The sequence below is a fragment of the Gossypium hirsutum genome, chromosome A02 (genome assembly GCF_007990345.1).
Source record: "Gossypium hirsutum isolate 1008001.06 chromosome A02, Gossypium_hirsutum_v2.1, whole genome shotgun sequence".
NCBI classification, from domain to species: Eukaryota; Viridiplantae; Streptophyta; class Magnoliopsida; order Malvales; family Malvaceae; genus Gossypium; species Gossypium hirsutum.
The window spans coordinates 25147205-25166603 of record NC_053425.1 but is presented as its reverse complement, the minus strand read 5'-3'; the positions used below and the strand labels follow the sequence as shown (position 1 = coordinate 25166603).

At 32.2% G+C, this 19399-nt stretch overlaps 1 protein-coding gene across 2 annotated transcripts; it reads left to right on the top strand.

Annotated features, from left to right (window-relative positions):
• The first annotated feature begins 1929 nt into the window (after positions 1–1929).
• On the top strand, positions 1930–4227 carry LOC107951054 (histone acetyltransferase TAP1). 2 transcript variants are annotated; one of them, XM_016885950.2, is made up of 8 exons: positions 1930–2131; positions 2200–2288; positions 2444–2504; positions 2986–3169; positions 3293–3392; positions 3511–3611; positions 3718–3811; positions 3897–4227. In XM_016885950.2, the coding sequence occupies exons 1-8, from the start codon at positions 2097–2099 to the stop codon at positions 3974–3976; spliced, it is 744 nt and encodes a 247-aa protein (XP_016741439.1). In that variant the 5' UTR covers positions 1930–2096; the 3' UTR covers positions 3977–4227. The 2 variants fall into 2 exon arrangements, with proteins under 2 accessions (XP_016741439.1, XP_016741440.1); XM_016885951.2 differs by having other exon boundaries at positions 1961–2131; positions 3514–3611.
• Positions 4228–19399: the final 15172 nt, after the last annotated feature.

Sequence of the window (19399 nt, the reverse complement as noted above, 5' to 3'; positions counted from 1 at the left end):
AAATACAAACTTGGTTTTCAAAATATAATGACTTTAAGATTTTCACTGCAAATTATGTTTTGCTGAATGAACAAACTAACAACGGTTTCAGTAATGAATACGTTAATATATATGTTTTATAAAATATGGACTCCTTTTAGTAATGAACTATACGAGGTTTGTAACGCGATAGGATTAGATTCGAAACCCTTCTTAGTAACATTCCCAGATTCGACCATAACGTCTAGGTCAAGTTTGGGGTGTTACAATCATAGTGATATACAGAGGCACCGAAGTGCAAGTAGAAGCATCGAAGTGCAAACAGAGGCACCAAAGTGCAAACCCATACAAGCGCACAACTAACCCTATTAACATACCAATTGTATCCTATTCTTTACTACGTTCACCTGACATCAACATTGCTTTTCAATTCAATTCAAATCTCACCCTTTTGTAAATAATTCAAAACATGATAAACATACATACATTCACATAACAAGATTTTATCAATTAAATACACTTACACATATCATACAAACTTACCAAACGAAATCAACAACTACGAAATGTTGAGGACTGATATACTAATTTACCTTTTCCGCGATTATTTACTGTCTAGTCCAAATTCTGATTTGTACAATTATTCAATTCAATTTATCAATTTTAAACATCTTATGGCAGCTTATTAAATGCATGTATCAATTCAAATTCAATTTTTGAATGCTCCTTAATTTTTTACATTTTATTCAATTTAGCCCATAAAATCAAGATTGTCATAACTTTCAAATTTGACCTTTGATTTTGAAATTGATCTCAATTTCATCCTTCAATAGCCCTTCAATATCAAAATTTAAAGAAATTTTATACCAAATCCAAAATTATTGCATTTTAGTATTTAAATTCAAAACTAACAATTTTCACTTTACAAATTAGTCCCTTTACATATCTAATCTTAAAATCTAACTATTTAGCACTAAAACTTCAAGCATTCATCAATGACAACATTTTGAAACCTTAACAGTTTTGCAAAATAATACCTGGATTAGCTAAATCAAGCTCCCAAAATATCAAAAATATAAAATTTACAAAAGACGGATTCAAATACACTTGCTATGCAATAGCTGAACCTTTCTTGAAGCTTAAAAATGGTTTCTCAAGTTTTGCTAAACAATGGGGGAGAATAAATAAAACAAAGATGATAACTGTATTTATGTTTTTAACATATTTTAAACATAATTTAACATTATTTTAACTTATTTTTCTCTAATTAAAGAGCACTAACCATCCCTCACCATTTAAAATGGTCTAATTGCCACATAAATTGTTGATCTTTTGCCAAGTAAGCCTTTTATAAAAAAATCTATAACGAGTAACTTTTTTTTACTAATTTTACAATTTAACCCTTATACATTAATTAACTATCAGCTCAATAAAATTATTAGACTGAAAATCCATATAACACTATAATACGAACTCGATCATCTAAAAATGGGATTCGAAAATCACAATTTATGATACCACTGAAAAACGAACTATTACGTATATATTTTTCTTTCCATTGTCAAACTCAAAACAAGGTTTGGGTGGATGCCCCTCGACACTAGACTATCTTTTATTTTCCTTGACTTCTTCAAATATATATATATTCATTTTTAAACTTAATTTTTTTTTATTTCATCTCTCAAGTCTCAAACTTTTTTGGTTTTAATGTAGTGTTTGTTATGATGATTTTAAATTAGAGTTGTTGTGTTATTTGTTGCTTTTACTTCTTCTTTTCTAATTAAAAGTAAAAAAAAATTACAAGAATATTTATTTTTGTTTTAAACTTATTTAAATAAAATAAAAATATATATAAAATTTTTGAATAATTCAATCGAATTAACTGAAATTAATTCAGTAGATTAAAATTTATAAAAGAATTTCTCCTCCATTAACAATAAATTTTTTTATAATTTTAATTAATTCGAGCCATGTTTGAAGACTCGTAATATGTGGTGTCTGTGTCTCTAACTATGAGAATGTCGACTCGACCAACCAGACCGGAAAGGAAAACCAGAAAGTAAACTAAACCGTCCTATAGCTAGCTATCCATAACCAAAACACACAAACCAAAAGATATGCTTACTCACAACGTGGCTGCGCCGTCTTCTCTGTAAGAACTCTCTTTAATAAGTTGTCAATTGAAAAAAAAAATTTATGGGGTTTCAATTTCTTTTGCAGATGCCCAATTCTTTCCAATGACTGGCATTTCCATGTATCTGATCAGCTTATATTTCCTCACAATCTAAACCCAAATCTATTTTGGAGAGGTATTTACTTCTACCCCATGTCTGTTTTCCTTTTCCCTTTCTCTTTTGGTTCCACAGGTTTTTGAAGCTCCTTGTTTCATTAGATTCATATTTCGGAAAGTTATTCTTTTTCTATTGTTGTTCTTGTGGGTTACACTTGTGTTTTATTTTTGCAGCAAGCAGAAAGATTAAGGGATGCCGACTCAAGGCTAGCTTTTGGGAGTCCATCAGATCAGGGTACTCTCATTTATCTGTTGTTTTGAACCCTGGACTTTATCATGCTGAGATTGGTAATCTTAGATTGTTGTTCTTCTCTCTGTTTCTCTCGACTGTCTGTTAAATGTTACGTATTTAGGTTTTAGTCTTATTTAAAATTGCTTCCAGGCAGCCATTGAGGCCTCGGGCCTTGGGGCACCCTAGATTTTGATCCCAAATCTAATCTTTTGTTTAATTTTTCCTCAATTTACCAGCTGACATGATTTTAAGCCGTAGTACCAGGAGAACCAACACCATTTGCTTCATTTCTCAGGAGCAAATCACCTTGAAATATCGCACTATCATAAGTGTATAGGGTTCAGTATGAAGATTACACTTATAAGTGGTGGACTGTGCTGTGATTGGACAATTGTATGATTGTCGTAAAAAGAGTTGTAGGTGAAATGCTCCTTCATTTCTCTAGTCTCATTGGAGAAAGCTTCTGCTTTGCTTCTTGTCCCAGGATTTTGAAGAACAACACAACACAAATCGTTGAACCACCCTCTACACTTGAAGAAGAGGAAGAACCCTTGCCTGATGAATTTGTGCTTGTTGAAAAGTCTCAACCTGATGGTGAAATTGAACAAATAATATTCTCTTCTGGAGGAGATGTGGATGTCTACGAGCTTCAAGCCCTATGTGATAAGGTAAGGATCTTTTGCTGCATGCTTCCAGATAACGTCGGATGGCCCATTTTTGTTGCTTTTGAGTTATGCTGTACACAGCACACGCATTATAGAATTTGGATTTATTAACTTGCTTTTTAATAGGTTGGCTGGCCAAGGAGACCATTGTCAAAACTAGCAGCGGCTTTAAAAAATAGTTACATGGTTGCAGCATTGCATTCCGTTAAGAAATTGCCTGGTTCAGGTATGCGGTTAATGTAGAAATGACTGCTGTTGTTTTTGTCAGAAATGAATTTGACCATATTTCTATTCCTAAAGCTATTGATAAACATCTTAGTGTACTTGGGGAAGTTATTTGACAGAAGGGAATGAGCAAAAGAGGCTAATTGGAATGGCTCGTGCTACATCCGACCATGCTTTCAATGCTACAATCTGGGATGTTCTTGTTGATCCTAGCTATCAGGTACTTGGGAGTAGGCAAAGAAAGGAGGGAAAAGAACTGTGTGAAGTTACATAATTATTTCATGCAATCATCAATGTTGTTTTCTTATGTTATGCATGCAATGCAGGGCCAAGGCCTTGGTAAGGCCATGGTTGAAAAGATGATAAGGACCCTTCTACAGAGAGATATTGGTAATATAACACTTTTTGCGGACAGTCAAGGTATGACGCCCTTTAAAAGTAACTTGGATGCCATGAAATTGAACTCCAATGAAGTATCTGACTTGATTAAAGTAATTGGTTGCAGTTGTGGAGTTCTATCGGAACTTGGGTTTTGAACCCGATCCTGAGGGCATTAAGGGTATGTTTTGGTATCCAAGGTATTGATCACCGTTTCAATTACGAGAAGAACCACTTGTTACTTCAACTCCAAGAAGTGGTTTGATCATGTTGGTTCGGCTCTCAGAGCTCAGATGGGGGGCTTGGATTGGGACATTAATCATACATTTGACATTACGAATCATGTTGGGAAGGGGTATTTTATATATTATCTTATCACTCACAATTAGACCACTCAATGCATGTGGGGTGGTTTTTGTTTTAAATGCTGAAAATGCATAAGTATATATTCTTCTTTACCGGTTTGAATGTATGATACTTATAACTCACGGCATATATTGTTCTTGGTCACTAATTATTACCGATATAACCTTTGAGATATAATCTAGTTAAATTGAGTCAAAGTTGTAAGAAATTGAAGGTTTGATATGAGTTAGGATCTAAGTTGTAGTTTGAATGTTGTGTTTATTTCACAAAAAAAAAAACATATATTAAATTGTTCTAATCGGTTAGTTTATCATGTAAAAATTGAGTTCAATTTTCTTTGTTCATTTTAAGTTCAATTATACGTGTTTAAATTAAAAACCTTTATAATAAATAAAAGTAATATATATTAAATATAGAAAAAGCTCCATTAAATTTGTAAACTACTCTTAAAAGTATCATAAAGGCCCTTGTATTAAGAATCAGATTGCATTTTAGTCCCTCACTCAAAAAATAGATAAATTGGTCTCTATACGTTAGATTAAATAGTAAATTGATGTTTCTGTTAAAAATTTTATCTATTTTTACTATTAAAAATTGATTGTTGTACATCAATATGAGATACATATGACACGCTATACGTCATTGTTTGATTATTCTGTCAGTCACATTAGTTTTTAATAGTAAAAAAGAGAATGAAATTTTTAATAGAAATGATCAATTTGTTCTTTGGTCTAACATATATGGATTAATTTACCCATTTTTTTAGTAAAGGGGGCAAAATACAATCTAACTCCTAATACAATGACCTCGATGGTACTAAGTCAAATTTTTAGTTTTTTTTTTATCAAAGTCAAATAAAAGTTTAAATATCTCGTGTGCACGTTAAATAATCAAGATTCCACACATTGAAATAGTTGCTCATGAGTTGGGTTGGGGTTTCAGTTTTAGACAAATTTCATGCCAAGATTATTTTTGAGTTGGCCTAACTTGTCCAAAAAGTTAATTTTACTATTAAAAAATTAATAAAATATTTTTAATTGGTATTTTATATATTTAAATATTAAAAATATTTTTTATTATTTAAATTGAAATCAAGTCTGGTCGGCCCAAGGGTACAAAAACTTTTGTCCAAATTCGATTCAAGTCGGGTCGAATAGGGTACTCAATCCTTGGAAAGGTCTATTTTGAAGATAATTTTATATACTTTTTGGAAAAATTATGCAAATATGCTGGAAAAAAAATCAATGAGAAACTATGCCTTTATTAAAAAAATTTTACTGATTTATGTTGTTTTTGTAGAGAGAAAAGAAAGCACCCTATAAAACGTGTTTTTTGTCCAATGGTAACATTTTCTAAGGGGCAAAAATTCCAACAGCTAGAGTCCCAACAATTATGGGACTCCAGCAACCATATTTTTCCCTATATAAAATCCTCTAACTCTCATTATTTTCAACTCTTAACTCTTAACTCTCAATTTTCACAATTTGATTCTCAATTTTTTGTTCTTGATTTGTTATTCTCAATTGTCAATTCTCGATTTTTTATTCTCAATTCCCAATTCCAATTTTTTTTTTAAAAATTGTCTAAACCCTTTGATTTTATTTTATTCATTCTTCGATGTCAAATCAGCTTATTCATTTGGATGACAAGCACATCTCTAGCATTCAATTACAAATGGTAATAAAATATTATTAAATTATTTAATATTAATTAGTTAATTATTATGATGTTAAGAAAAAAATATTTAATTATTTAATTTTAAATAGTTAATTATTATGTTGTTTAGATTATTAATTTTTTATGTTTATATACTTAGCCTGAAGATTGAATTTTGAAGACATACATAAACAACTTAAACGAAGGTACACCGGAGGTCCTTCATGGACACTGGCAATATGCAGGCTTTTTATACGCGGCTCACATGCTCGAGAGGACTAAATTGGATCCCCCACTCATCAGTGCTTTGGCCAAGAGATGGAGACTAGAGGCACACACGTTCTATCTTTCATGCGACGAATGTACAATTACACTTGAGGACATCAGTTTACAACTTGGTCTACCGATCGACGGGGATGACATTACAAGGACAGTTGTTAGTGCCGATTGGAGTGCAATATGTGAGCAACTACTAGGGAAGGTGTCAAATAGGTTTAGGGATAGCCGGATCGAGATGAGATGGTTGGAGGACAACTTCCAAACTATCGAGACTTCAACGAGCGACGTTGAAAAGGAACAATTCGCACACGCATTCATCTTAAGGTTGATTGGAGGTCTGCTAATATCAGATAAATCTCGCAATTTCGTTCATTTAAGGCTTCTACTACTACTAGCTGACTTCAAAGAAGCAGGACAACTTAGTTGTGGATCGGTGGTGCTGGCGATATTGTACCAAGAAATGTGTCGAGCGACGATACCGAAAAAAGCTAAAATAGGCAATTGCAGGCTCCTTCTTCAATCGTGGGCATGGTATTGACTACCATTTTTACGCCCTCGAGTGCAAGTCCCTTATGTATTCCCACTTCTAACATGGTAAAATTTATTTGATAATATTTTTAACATATTAGAATTTTCATTGTTGTGATTTTGAAATAACATATTATTTGAATAGGCGAAACAACCCCGCGAGACACAGCGATATACCAACTGAGCTCAAGGACATTGAACTAGCTTTTGATCAACAAATAGAAGAGGAGGTTAGTTTATGAATTTCAAAGTTATCAGTTTTTTATTCCATCATTTAAAATTAAATATTAAGCAAGTGTTGAAATTTATAAATCTATACTGCAATTCGTATGGATGCTGTAACAGCCCGTTTTCGGTAAAATCAGAACAGTGGTTTCGAGACCATAAATTCGATTCCAAAAAGAAAATTTATTTTAATATCATTTTATGATCTACAGTATGATAATAATTTCGTATGAAAATTTCATAAATAAATTTTACTGATTATATGTTTAATTTGATAAAGGACCAAATTGCATAAAGTGTAAAAGTTGAGTTCTAATAGCTAAAGGGATTAAATAGCTATGGAATTCAAAATTTGAGGTCCTTAAATGGTGAATAGACCATTAAAAAATGCTTAATTGTTAAGGATGATGATTCATCCATGGAAAATAAAATAAAGAAAAGGATGAAATTGGAAAGTGAAATAATAAAAGATGATAAATGATAAAAAAAATGAAAATATCATCAATTTTATCATCTTCTCCCCCAAAAATACATGGAAACCCTAGGAAAGAGAAAGAAAGATTTATTGGCTTAATTAGGTAAGTAACCTTATCCCCTTTTTAGTAATTTTTATATTTTCAAGATCGGAATAGCTTAATCTATCTATTTTGGGGATTAATTTGTAAAGATATCAAAGTATAGAAATTTTTCCATAGATGTAAATGCTGAAATTTTGAAATTTATGGTAGAAAATGAAAGGTTGTTGATAGATAAAAAAAATTTTGGAAAGTGAACTTTGATGAAATTATGATTTTAGGACTAAATTATAAAGTTGTAAAATTCAAGGAAAAATTCTGAATTTTATGAAATACATTGGCTGTAAATTTTATATGTAAAATTTGGCTAGGCTTGGAATAAGGATTAAATTGCATGAATTTCATTTTCCGAGCATAGGGACGAAATCATCATTAACTAAAAGTTTAGGGGCAAAATGGTAATTTTGCCTAAGATGTGAATTAGACTGAATTGAGTATAAATTGTATTAAATTGATGTTAAATTTACTCGTATAGATCCGGATGGACCAAATTCGGAGTTAGAGCGAGGAAAAGAGAAAGTGCTGAATTAGTAAATTTTACGTACACGAACATTTATTGAGGTAAGTTCATATTACTAAATTGTGTTTATTTTTATGCTTGAATTGACTATGGTATGTGTTTATATGAATTATATAAATGTTATAAATGTATGAAATAATTGCATGCCCGTTAATGTTCAAAAAATGATAAGTTCCGTTTAAATAATGAAATTCGATGGATACATGATTTCCAGTATTGAATGTGGTCCTGCATATATTGCGGACAGGATATAGCTCAGATGAGAAATCCTGTTATAAGCCCTCTCGAGCATCCTGCTATATAGTTCCTGCGAGCATCCTAATCAGTAGTGATTCTGCATGTGTTGCGCACTACCGCAGCTCTTTGTGAGCATCTTGTTACATGATTCGATCGGTTGTGATCCAGCATTTATTGCAGACACAAACATAGCTCTTCGTGAGCATCCTGATATAGGCTCTTATGAGCTTCCTGACATGGCTCACTTGAACTTCCTGTTATGCTATCCGAAGCTCCTGTTGCATGGCTCTTTATGAGCTTTCTGATAGGCTCTTCGCGAGTTTCCTGATTAAAAGTTCTTTGTGAACTTCCTGTTATAGACTCTTATGAGTTTCCTAGTATGGCCCGGATAAGCTTCTTGTTACATGGCTCAGATGAGCATCTTGATATATGGCTCGAGAGTGTGCTTCTTGATTATGTGCGCTTATGGGTACCCCTGAATATGAATTGATGGTTTCTGATTTGCACACTTCGAGTGTACTACATGTCTATCTATCGATATTTCAAATAAATTCAACAGGAAAAATCCTAACATGAGAAAATATGAACATGAAATGAATTATTACATGTATCTGCCTGAAATACATGAAAATGATGATACATGATATATGGAAGTATGAGATGGTGATATATGAACATGGAACTTGTTTGATGAATATGTTCATTTAAGATTATAGATTTGTACACTTCGAGTGTACTCTCTTAGGTTTCTATTGATATTTTAATTGATTTAATGAGCAAAATCCTGACATGAAATAATCTGAACTTGAGACAAAATATTATGAAAATGTACTTGAAATATATGGGTATGAATTATATATATTATTTGAATTCATGATGTGGAAAGTATATGTATATGGGAATTTGGTTTTTATTGAGCCCATACATGTTTCTTGATGTTTATATGAGATAGTTTGACTTAGAAATGAACTATTACCCATATGTACATGAAGTACGTGGAAATGACATTACCTGATATAATGATGCATGAATTGGCTATTACATGAATGTGGATTATGCTTGATGACTTTGTTCATCCTTGATTAGGGGCTATTATATGTGATTACTTGGTTAACATGATAAGGATATGTGTTTAAGGCTTGTGATAAAATTGGTTGATAGTGCCTTGCATGTTTATTTTGAACATAAATATATGGTAAATTATTTACCATGTTATACGAACTTACTAAGCATTTCATGCTTACTCTGTTTTATTTTCCCTTATTATATAGTAATTCGGAAGCTCGTTAGATTGAAAGCATCGGTGGAGATCACTCACACTATTCATTGGCCTATCTTGGTCTATATGGAAAATTAATTATTGTTATAATGGCATATATAGATTAATTAGCCAATGTTGGCATGTAAATGTTTGGGTTATAACTAACCATTGGATTGGCTTGTGATGAACATGTTTTGATATGTATAAATGAGGCTATAACATGTTTTGTGTGTGCTTAAATGATTGATTGATAGAAATCATGTTCGCATATTGAAAATTAATTCTAACATATTTGATAAAATATGCATATAGGTGAATTTGATAAGTTAAGTAAGTTTGTATATTTAATTACATGATGGTAAAGTGTCATTTGAGGTGTTTAAGAGCATATTAGTTGTATGTGATAATATGTCGTGCATGAGACTTGGTTTTGACTTGAATTAATTGTTTTAAAATGGCTTGTAAATATGTTTAAGTATTGGTGTAAGCGGAAATCCAATTGGGTGAGAAATGTGGCTTGGAAAATAGCCTATTTTTGTCCACGCAGGCATATGTCTCAGCCGTGTGTGACACACGGCCTAGCATATGGGCATGTAATCTGGTTGTGTGTCCTCTACATCCTTAAAATGTCAAAACAGAATGCTCAGAATTGATTACATGGCCTAGCACACGGGCATGTGGATTGGTCGTGTGACCCCTACACCCACACACGACCTTGGACAAAGGCGTGTGGATTAGCCATGCGATCCAAGTCAAAGAGTTACATGGCCTGAGACACGGGTGTGCCCCTCACACGGTCTAACCACATGGGCATATGACCCTTGCATCTAGGAAAAATTTTGAGATTTTGCAAAAAATTTTCTGAGTACCCTGTTTAGTCTTGACTCGTTTCTAATGTATGTTTTGGACCTCGATGGTTCATATAAGGGACTTTATGATTGATTTCAGACATGAATACTATATGGTGTAGAATATCTATTTATTTAATTTGTAAGTTCTGGTAATGCTCTGTAACCCTATTTCGGTGATGGTTTCGGGCTAGGGGTGTTATATTTATTGGTATCAGAGCCACGGTTTATTCAGTTTTTGGACTAAACGTAGCATATGTGAAGTCTAGAAATAATGCCATTATATAACCTGTGATAGTGTGATACCTTCTGACTCTGATGAGAATTGTTTTATTAATAAACAATGATGCTTTCTAACCGAGCTAATTCCGATAATGCTGAAAACAATACTCAAGTGTCTGAGTAAAAATGTTACTTATGATGAAACAGAACTCATAAAGGTATGAAATAAATGTTTTATATTGAACATGTTGATAGAAAATGCTATGTTGTATGTGTATATTTATAAAAGTTAAATTTTGAGGTTTTACGACCTCCACCCCCTCACCAATACAGTTTTATATAATAAAATTCACAAGATTTATATTGATTAAGTTCACAAGTGTTAAATTGAAGAGTTTAGTGGCTGAATGATTAATAATGCAGTCAGAGCTGAGAATGGGTTAGTAAGTAGAAACGATTTTAAAAGAGATATCAGATTTTTCTGAAGATTATTTGGGATACGCAATATCACTATTAAGAAAGAAGTTATTCATGAGTAATTGACTTATTCAGGTATGGTATCTATAGAATGGATTAACCAAATTTTTTTCTGAATTGGTTCTTTTAATGACTTGAATAATATGAGATTGTTGATGATTTTATTAATCAGTGGAATAGTGATGAAATTGCAAAGATATCTGAATGCAGTTGTTATAATTGGGTATTTCACAGTGATTTCCTCTGGGTATTATATATATACTCTTTGATGTTCAGAAATATATGTAACTGTTCATTTTCAGATGTGATTCTTATTACTTAGAAAGGTTGGGTAATCATGATATTAGACAGAATTATTGTAAGTCTGGTTGATTCATAAACGGTATTTCTCTAACTTTCTTTGGTTTTCTAATCAATTATGTTTGAGAAAAGACTTGATGATAAGATTCGTATGATAGCATTTTCTACTTCAACTGGTTAAAGCTCTGAATTGCAAATATGTAATTTATACTATCTCTATCAAGATTGTTTTTAGTACGTATGAACAACATTATTCTTCTGGACTTTCTATGGGAAATCATTGATCTCTTTATCATTCAATATAGGTTGTATTTTTAGAAATTCTATATAGCTTCACATTATGGATTTTATTATCTCAGTATTTTTATCATTCTTATGGTCTAATCTTATCTATCAAACATGGTTTATCTGTAAAAGATATTCATTGGCTAGAGGTAATTACATTTATTACTGTTATAAACTTCGACTCTATTATGGGAGCTCAGTGATATGGATCTCAAATTATAGAAATTGTATTATGACCCTGGTTGTTATTGGGACTACTATTGAAACATTGGCCCTATTGTAGCACTATGGTTCTTAATCTATCTGATGGTTGTGGCCTCGGAATAATTCAAAGCTTCGGTGTTAAAATTGAAATAGCTTTATTAAATGATTCTTTTTTAATTTTCGTGGAAGGGTTTTCTATTATAGCTATACCAATGACACGGTTATTACAGAAAGAAGTAATATTTGAATATTCTGGTAAATGTCAACAAAGTCATGATCAGTTGAAAGCTCTATGGACCAAAGCATAAATTCTGGTTTAGACTGAGTCAGGTAAATAATTTGTGAATTATAGTGATACATCATTAAATGGTTTAGATTTTGTTTCGACACATAAAGGCAAAGTAATAGCCTATACTTCCAAACCGTTAAAAACCGTATGACAGGAATTACTCAATACATGATTTAGAATTGACAACTATTGTATTTGCACTAAAATTTTGGTGAAATTATCAGCTGGTGAAAAATGCTATATATTTACTGATCATCAAAGTTTAAATTATTTGACTTCGTAAAAAAGATTTGAATCTGAGATAGTATGGATAACTAGAACTGCTGAAAGATTATGATTTGATAATTAACTTTCATTTGGGAAAAGCAAGTGTAATTGTTGATGTTCTGAGTAGAAAATCTCATTTTGCCTTATAAGCAATGAATACCCGATTATTATTGCCTGATGATGGCTCAATTTTTAGTTGAGTTTAAAGTTAAACCAATGTTTCTACAACAGAGCAGTGAAGCTTAGAAAAAGTTATAATGAGTTACAAGTTAAACGGTTACAGAGTAAGTCAACTTCTGACTTAGAATTTTAGAATGGATCTGATAATTGCCTGTTATTCAGAGGCAGAACCTGTGTATTGAAGGATTCAGAGCTTGTACAGAAAATTTTACATGATTGCTCACAGTAGTACTATGTCTATTCATTCGTGGAAATAATAAAATGCATAACAATTTAAAACAGATATACTGGTAGTCCAAAATAAAATGTGGTATTTCTGAAATTGTATTTAAATGTTTAATATGTCAGTAAGATAAAGCTGAACATCAGGTACTAGTATCTTCAGAACTGTTACAGCCAGTAATGATACCGAAATAGAAATGAGATAAAGTTACTATGGATTTTATATTGGGAGTACCCCTATCTCTGAAAAAGAAAGATGTTACTTTGGTAATCATCGACCGTTTGGCGAAGTCTACATATTTGTTCATAGTATGAATGGATTTCTCACTTAATAGGTTGTCTGAATTATCTATTTCTGAGCTTGTCAGATTTCATGGTATGCTAGTTTCCATTATTTCTGATTGAGATTCACAATTCATATCCCTATTCTAAAATAAGTTACAAGAAGCTCTGGGTATGTGGTTACATTTTAGAACCACATTTCATCCTTAGATGGATGGTCAATCTGAATGTGTGATTTAGATTTTGAAGATATGTTTCGATAAAATATTTTAAAAGTTAAAGGCAATTGGAAAAGAAATAATTGTCGTAGTTGGAACGACGAAAATGTGCAAGTGTACACAATCGCAACAAGTAATAAAGTGACAAGTTAATGTCGAGTTATCGTACCCACAGGGACTGTGGAAAGGATTATTTATGAATGCTATTTAAAATACTTTGGTGAAAAAAATATTTTGTTTGAAGAGGGTGATTAAAAACTAAGATTTGAAACTAAGTAAACTAAAGAAATAAGTCTCAAATGCATGATTTCAAAATATGATTTAATCAAGATGACATAATTGTGTTGATTTAATTACATTTCCTTAACTTAGAATTATTAAGCTCATGCTTATGTTGTTACGAATAAATTCACGGCAACTTTGTAATTTGCTAACTTATGAACATATTCACCTATCCAAATCCATTCATCTCTTAACATATCCTTATGTTAATTCAAATGATTAAACAGATTTTAATAAGCAAACATGTTATGGCACATACATACTCATTAAATTGAACTAGTCTCTTGCATATCCCTATGTCAATTCAAATGATTAATTAAATCTAAAAAAACACATAAAAGACTACGTGAGGTAACAAGGTCTTCTTACTCTGAAACAAGTTAATCACAATAATCTTGCAAGTTATGCAAGGCAAGTGTATCGCTAGATACATTGCTAATTTAACCTTCAGCTACCTTAAAAGAATAAACATGCACTAATTAAGTATTGTGTCCATTAATTACAATTTCAATCCGTTTAAATAATTAATTCATTAGCTACCTCACAATTGTAATGCAAGAATAACTTAGGCATGATTTAACTTAATCAAGCATTTTACCGAGGCCTATAACAGCATAAACACAATTTTAATAATTTAAGCAGATGAAATGCAATCAAACCTACATGAATTAAATTCAAGCTAAACTAATTAAATTAACCATTCCAGCAACATAAATATTCATAGATATGTTCATCATAACAACAACAAAAATTAAAGAGATAGGGAACAAGAATCAAATCTGGTATTTTTCCAAGGCTTTGACAAAGTTGCTCCGTTCTTCGTTCTTTATTGTCCTTGCCGATCAAGGCTTCTATGAACACTCAATTGCTGCTCCAAAATGGCTGAAGAAGAACCCTTTTCCAAGGGGAGAAATCGGCACAAGAGCAAGGGACATGAAACAGGAAAATGAGAGGAGAAAGTAAGAGATGAGAGAAGAGATGTGAATGAATTAAGGTGTGTTTTGAATGATCAACCAAATGGGGTTTTTATAGATGAATGTGGAAGCTAAAATTTGCTAAAAATAGCAGCCAAAGAGCCACCCCTTGGCCGGCCATCTATGTGGAAAAGTTGATGGCTTCAACTTTGCTAAATATGGTTTGGGGCAAATCCATAAAGCTACCAATTGTGGAAGGGCTTGAATGCAACTTTGACAAGTCTTCAAAAGCTTCTTTGCAAGCTTAATTAATCAGCTAATAAGCTAATTTGGGTCAGCATATGGACGGTTTTGGGCTGCCCAATCCTTGGCCGGTTCAGTTCAATTGATTCGGTTCAACTAGACCACTTTTTCCATAATTAATTAATAATAATTTATTTAGCCCAAATTAAATTGGGTATAAATTAAAATTAATTATATTATGAATTAATACACATAATTGGACCGTCTTAGGCTGGAAATTAATTCGCCTCAATATTTCAAATTGCTTCTCGGTTTTGTGCTTCTAGCAGTGTCTGCCAGGCAATTTTTCACCCTTTGTTTTGTGCAAATCTATCGAAAATAACAAAAATTTATCAACAATAATTATAAAATTAACTAAATTTCAACATGTTCATATTTTAAGTACTCTTTAATTATTTTATAAAAATTAATTATTTTTCGACAAGAATTTAACCGAATTCGCATGAATTTAAGTTAAAAAGGGTATGGAAAAGTGTGTAAATTTTTGTGTTTCCATTAGTCGAATTCGCATATAATAACAGTTTCCAGTCAAGTATTAAAGGAACCATATGAAACTTTGTATGATCACGAATATAAAACTTCAAAATATTAAACTGAGCTTAGTGAGAAAAAGAATACATGGAGTTGATCTGATCTGTGAAACTGAAGAAAAAGTGAAAGTGATCTGAGATAGTTAAAGGCAACTTCTGATCGTTAGAGAATCTTATGCGGATCTTAAATGAAAAGAAATATAATTCTGAGTTAGCGACAAAATGTTCTTGAAAACTTTGTCATGGAAGAAAGTTCTCCGGTTTGGCCATAAAGGCAAATTAAGTCCACGGTTTATCAGGCTATATGAGATCATTGAAAAGAATCAGACTTGTTACGTACAGATTGGCATTATTGTCAAAGCTTGATAGAATTCATAAATGTTATTTATGTGTATATGCTACGACAGTATCGATCAGATCTTTCACATGTTATTTCTTTGATAGATATTGGAATTCAGCTTGACATGACTTGTGACAACCCTAAATTGACCCTAGTCGAAAAGTGGTTTCGGGACCGCTAAACCAAGTCACCGAAGTATTTGAATATAATATTTATTTTCTAAAATATGTGAATATGAATGTGTGAAAGTTTTAAGCTTCGATTTAGTCGATTGCATGTGAATTTAGTTAATAGGACTTATGTGTGACACTTTTGAAATGTGATAGGTTAATCTATAAGGATCTATTAATGCATGTTAGAAAATGCTTGTACTTGCATGTCAAATTACCCAAAATTTTAGGTAGTGGCCGGCCATGCTATGGGTTAAAACATATTATAAACATTTTGTGTTAAAATTTTGTGTTAGAAATAATAAAATAAAAGGTTAGTAATAAAGTAATGGAAATTGGGGGGTGATGAAAACAAAGTGAGAATTTGGTTCTTCTTGGCCGAAAAACCAAGTAAAAGAAAGAAAGAAAGGTTTGAAGAAGTTCGGCCATGCTTGTAACTAGGTTGAGGTATGTTTGATGTTATTCCATGAATTTCATGCATATTTTTAGTTGTTAGTTTGAATTCTACCTAGCCCATGGTTTAAATTTTTGCTATTTGATGGAGATGATACTCGGCCATGGATGTTGTCTTTCTTGGTTGGTGTTTGATGTTGTGGTGATGAGGCATGAAGATGATTGAGTTTGAGTGCTTAATAAAAAGGATTGGATGTGAGTGTGTGTGAGAATTTGAAAAGGATGGGTCTTAGCAACTTCATGAGGTGTTCGGCCATGGTGCTAAAATGTTGTATTTGTGTTTAAACTTAAAATTGTTTAGTTATATGGTTAGTATAGGTAAATGTTAAGTGTTAAATGAAATGGAAATGATATCATATTGGAATATGTACATTCGACCACATGAATGAATACATAGATTGATGTTGCATATATTCGACCTTTAATTAAGGATATAGGTGATAGTGATAGATTGAAGTTGCATATTCGGCTATAGGTAAGCATATTGATGATTTTATCTTGACTTAGATAATCGGCTAAAGGAGAATATTGGCTAATATGTTGAATTTGATTCATGATTTCATATATATATGACTCTAATGTCTAATGTATATATGGGCTAAGTACCTTGAGTTTCTCTTTAATGTTCAAAATGATTAAATCAATTTATTTGTTAAATTAAGCTCAAGAGCAAAGGAGAACTAAATCTGATAAAGGAAAGGAAAAAGTAATTGAATAGCCGTTGAAGTCGTTCGACAACATCCGAGGTAAGTCTTCGAGTAATGGAACTTAGTTTATGATTTGATTAAGTCATGACATATAAGCATAACAAATAAACGGTGATATAATGATTCTACTTGAATTATATATTGAGGTAATTCGTTTATACTTATGACGAGTAGCCGAATGCGTATGGAGATCATGTTATAAAGCAAATCAAAATCATACCCTTTGTATGTGGCTATTGAGCCGAAAATGGTAATGGTTGATAAGTGTCTTGTGTTTGAGTTCTAGTAATGAAAATGAAATATAGATGTGTTATGATTTATTGATATATGTGCATGATTATTCGGATGATAACCGGACTAAGATCCGAAGGCATTTGTGCGAGTTACTATATCCGGGCTAAGTCCCGAAGGCATTTGTGCGAGTTACTATATCCGGGCCAAGTCCCGAAGGCATTTGTGCGAGTTACTATATCTGGGCTAAGTCCCGAAGGCATTTGTGTGAGTTGCTATATCCGGCTAAATCCCGAAGGTACTTGGGTTTGGAAATGAGCGATCTTGCTATAATAATTTCAATTAATACGCTCATAAAGTCCAAACGATAAGGTATGTTTCGTATATGCATCGGAAAGTTGATTCCTTTTAAATAGTATTCGCTCAATTGATTAACAAACTTCCGGCCTTAGTTAGGTTTGATCCCCTGTGTATGAATATACTGGTTGAAGCGTGAAGTAAGTATGATTTTGGGAATATGCGTATATGCAATTATTCATTTAGTCATATGAACGCTATACTTTAGTCGTAAATAATTTCATTAATTCAACTTACTAAGCATTAAAATGGTTATTCTGTTGCTCTGATTCTCTGTTTTATAGATTTTGTTCGTCAGCTATCGGACTCGGGAGTGTCAAATTCGAAGTCGTCCACACTATCAAAGTCCTTTTGGTACTCTTTTAGTTGAACTTTGATAATGGCATGTATAGGACTGACCTTTGTTGTTAATCAAGTACCTTTTGGTAATGTATATATTCGGATAGCCATGCGAAAATGGCTTATATATATTTTGAGCATAGCATTATAATCATTTTGTATATTGTTCATTGAGTAGTATGGAAATGCTTGGTAATGATTAGCCATTGGAATGGTTAATCACGATCATTTTGGTGCTATGTATGACAAATGGCTAGTTGATTCATGGAAAACTATGAAATAGGTGAAATTTACCTTAAACTAGATGCTGACAGCAGCAGTGATGTGAGTTTCAAAAATCACTAAAAATATTAGAAATGTAATTAAATAATGAATAAATTATGTAATCGAATCTTGATGAGTCTATTTTCATATGAAAGAAACGGAACGACCATATGAGCCGTATTTTATGAGATGCTTAAGTTTTCGTGAAACAGGGCCAGAGCGATTTCTGGATCCCCTGTTCTGACTTTGGAAATTCACTATAAATTAACAAGAGATAATTAGAAGTCATGCTTTATATTTACAGATTCCTTTTTGAGTCTAGTTTCATTAGAAACAAATGGCATAAGTATTGAAGCCCTGTAAAGGGAAATATCTAAGTCGTAATGCACGAAGGTCAGAGTAGTCGAACCCTGAAACAGGGGAGACTTTAACTAATAAACTGTACTAATTGGCCCGACCAAAAATTCTAGAAAAAAAATTTGTAGATGGATATATGAGTCTAGTTTCAGGAAAAATTTATGGAATCGGTTTTCGAGTTTTGTAACTCGAGATATGATTTTTAAAGTGACTGTGATGCAGTTAGCCAGCTTGTCTGGAAATTTTAAAATGAACTGTGTAAGCAAATGAATTAAGTCCGTTAACACCCCGTGTTTGACTCCGGTAACGGTTTCGGGTACGGGGCATTACATGACTCATAGTGAGGGACTGATTAAAATTCTGGCATGTGAAGTGAAAGAACTGAGAAATAAGAAGGTATCTTTAGTAAAAATTTTCTGCCAATGATATGATATAGAAGAAGAAATATCTGAGCCCCACTACTAGTAAGATTTTTTAGGACAAAAATTTTTAAGGGGGGAGAGTTGTAACAACTCGTTTTTAGTAAAATCAAAACAGTGGTTTTGGGACCACAAAATTATATGGAAACCCTAGGAGAGAGAGAGGAAACTTCCAAGGCTTAATTGGATCCGGATAACACAAATTCAAAGTTAAACCAAGAAAAAGAAAAAGTTTTGGATTAGTAGATTTTATACGCAAACAAGTGTCGAGGTAAGTTCGTGTAACTTAATTGAGCATGTAATTATGTTAATTGAATGATTTGTTTGTATGTAATGTGACTTATATTGAAATGTATTACTTGAAAGCTATAATAGAAAATTTTAATACATGCTTGAAATGGTGAAAAATGGTTAAGTCCCAATTGAATATTGAATTTCGATAAATATATGTGCTTTCTAGAAATGGATAAGGTCTTGCATTTGTTACGGATGAGATTTAGCTCGGACGAGTAATCCTATTGAC

What these genes read in the sequence shown, in the direction of transcription:
- LOC107951054 (XM_016885950.2), top strand. Translation starts at nt 2,097, where the DNA reads ATGCTTACTCACAACGTGGCTGCGCCGTCTTCTCT. An exon ending in CCCAAATCTATTTTGGAGAG is followed by an intron (nt 2,289 to 2,443) that starts GTATTTACTTCT and finishes TTATTTTTGCAG; the next exon opens with CAAGCAGAAAGATTAAGGGA. An exon ending in TAAGAAATTGCCTGGTTCAG is followed by an intron (nt 3,393 to 3,510) that starts GTATGCGGTTAA and finishes GTTATTTGACAG; the next exon opens with AAGGGAATGAGCAAAAGAGG.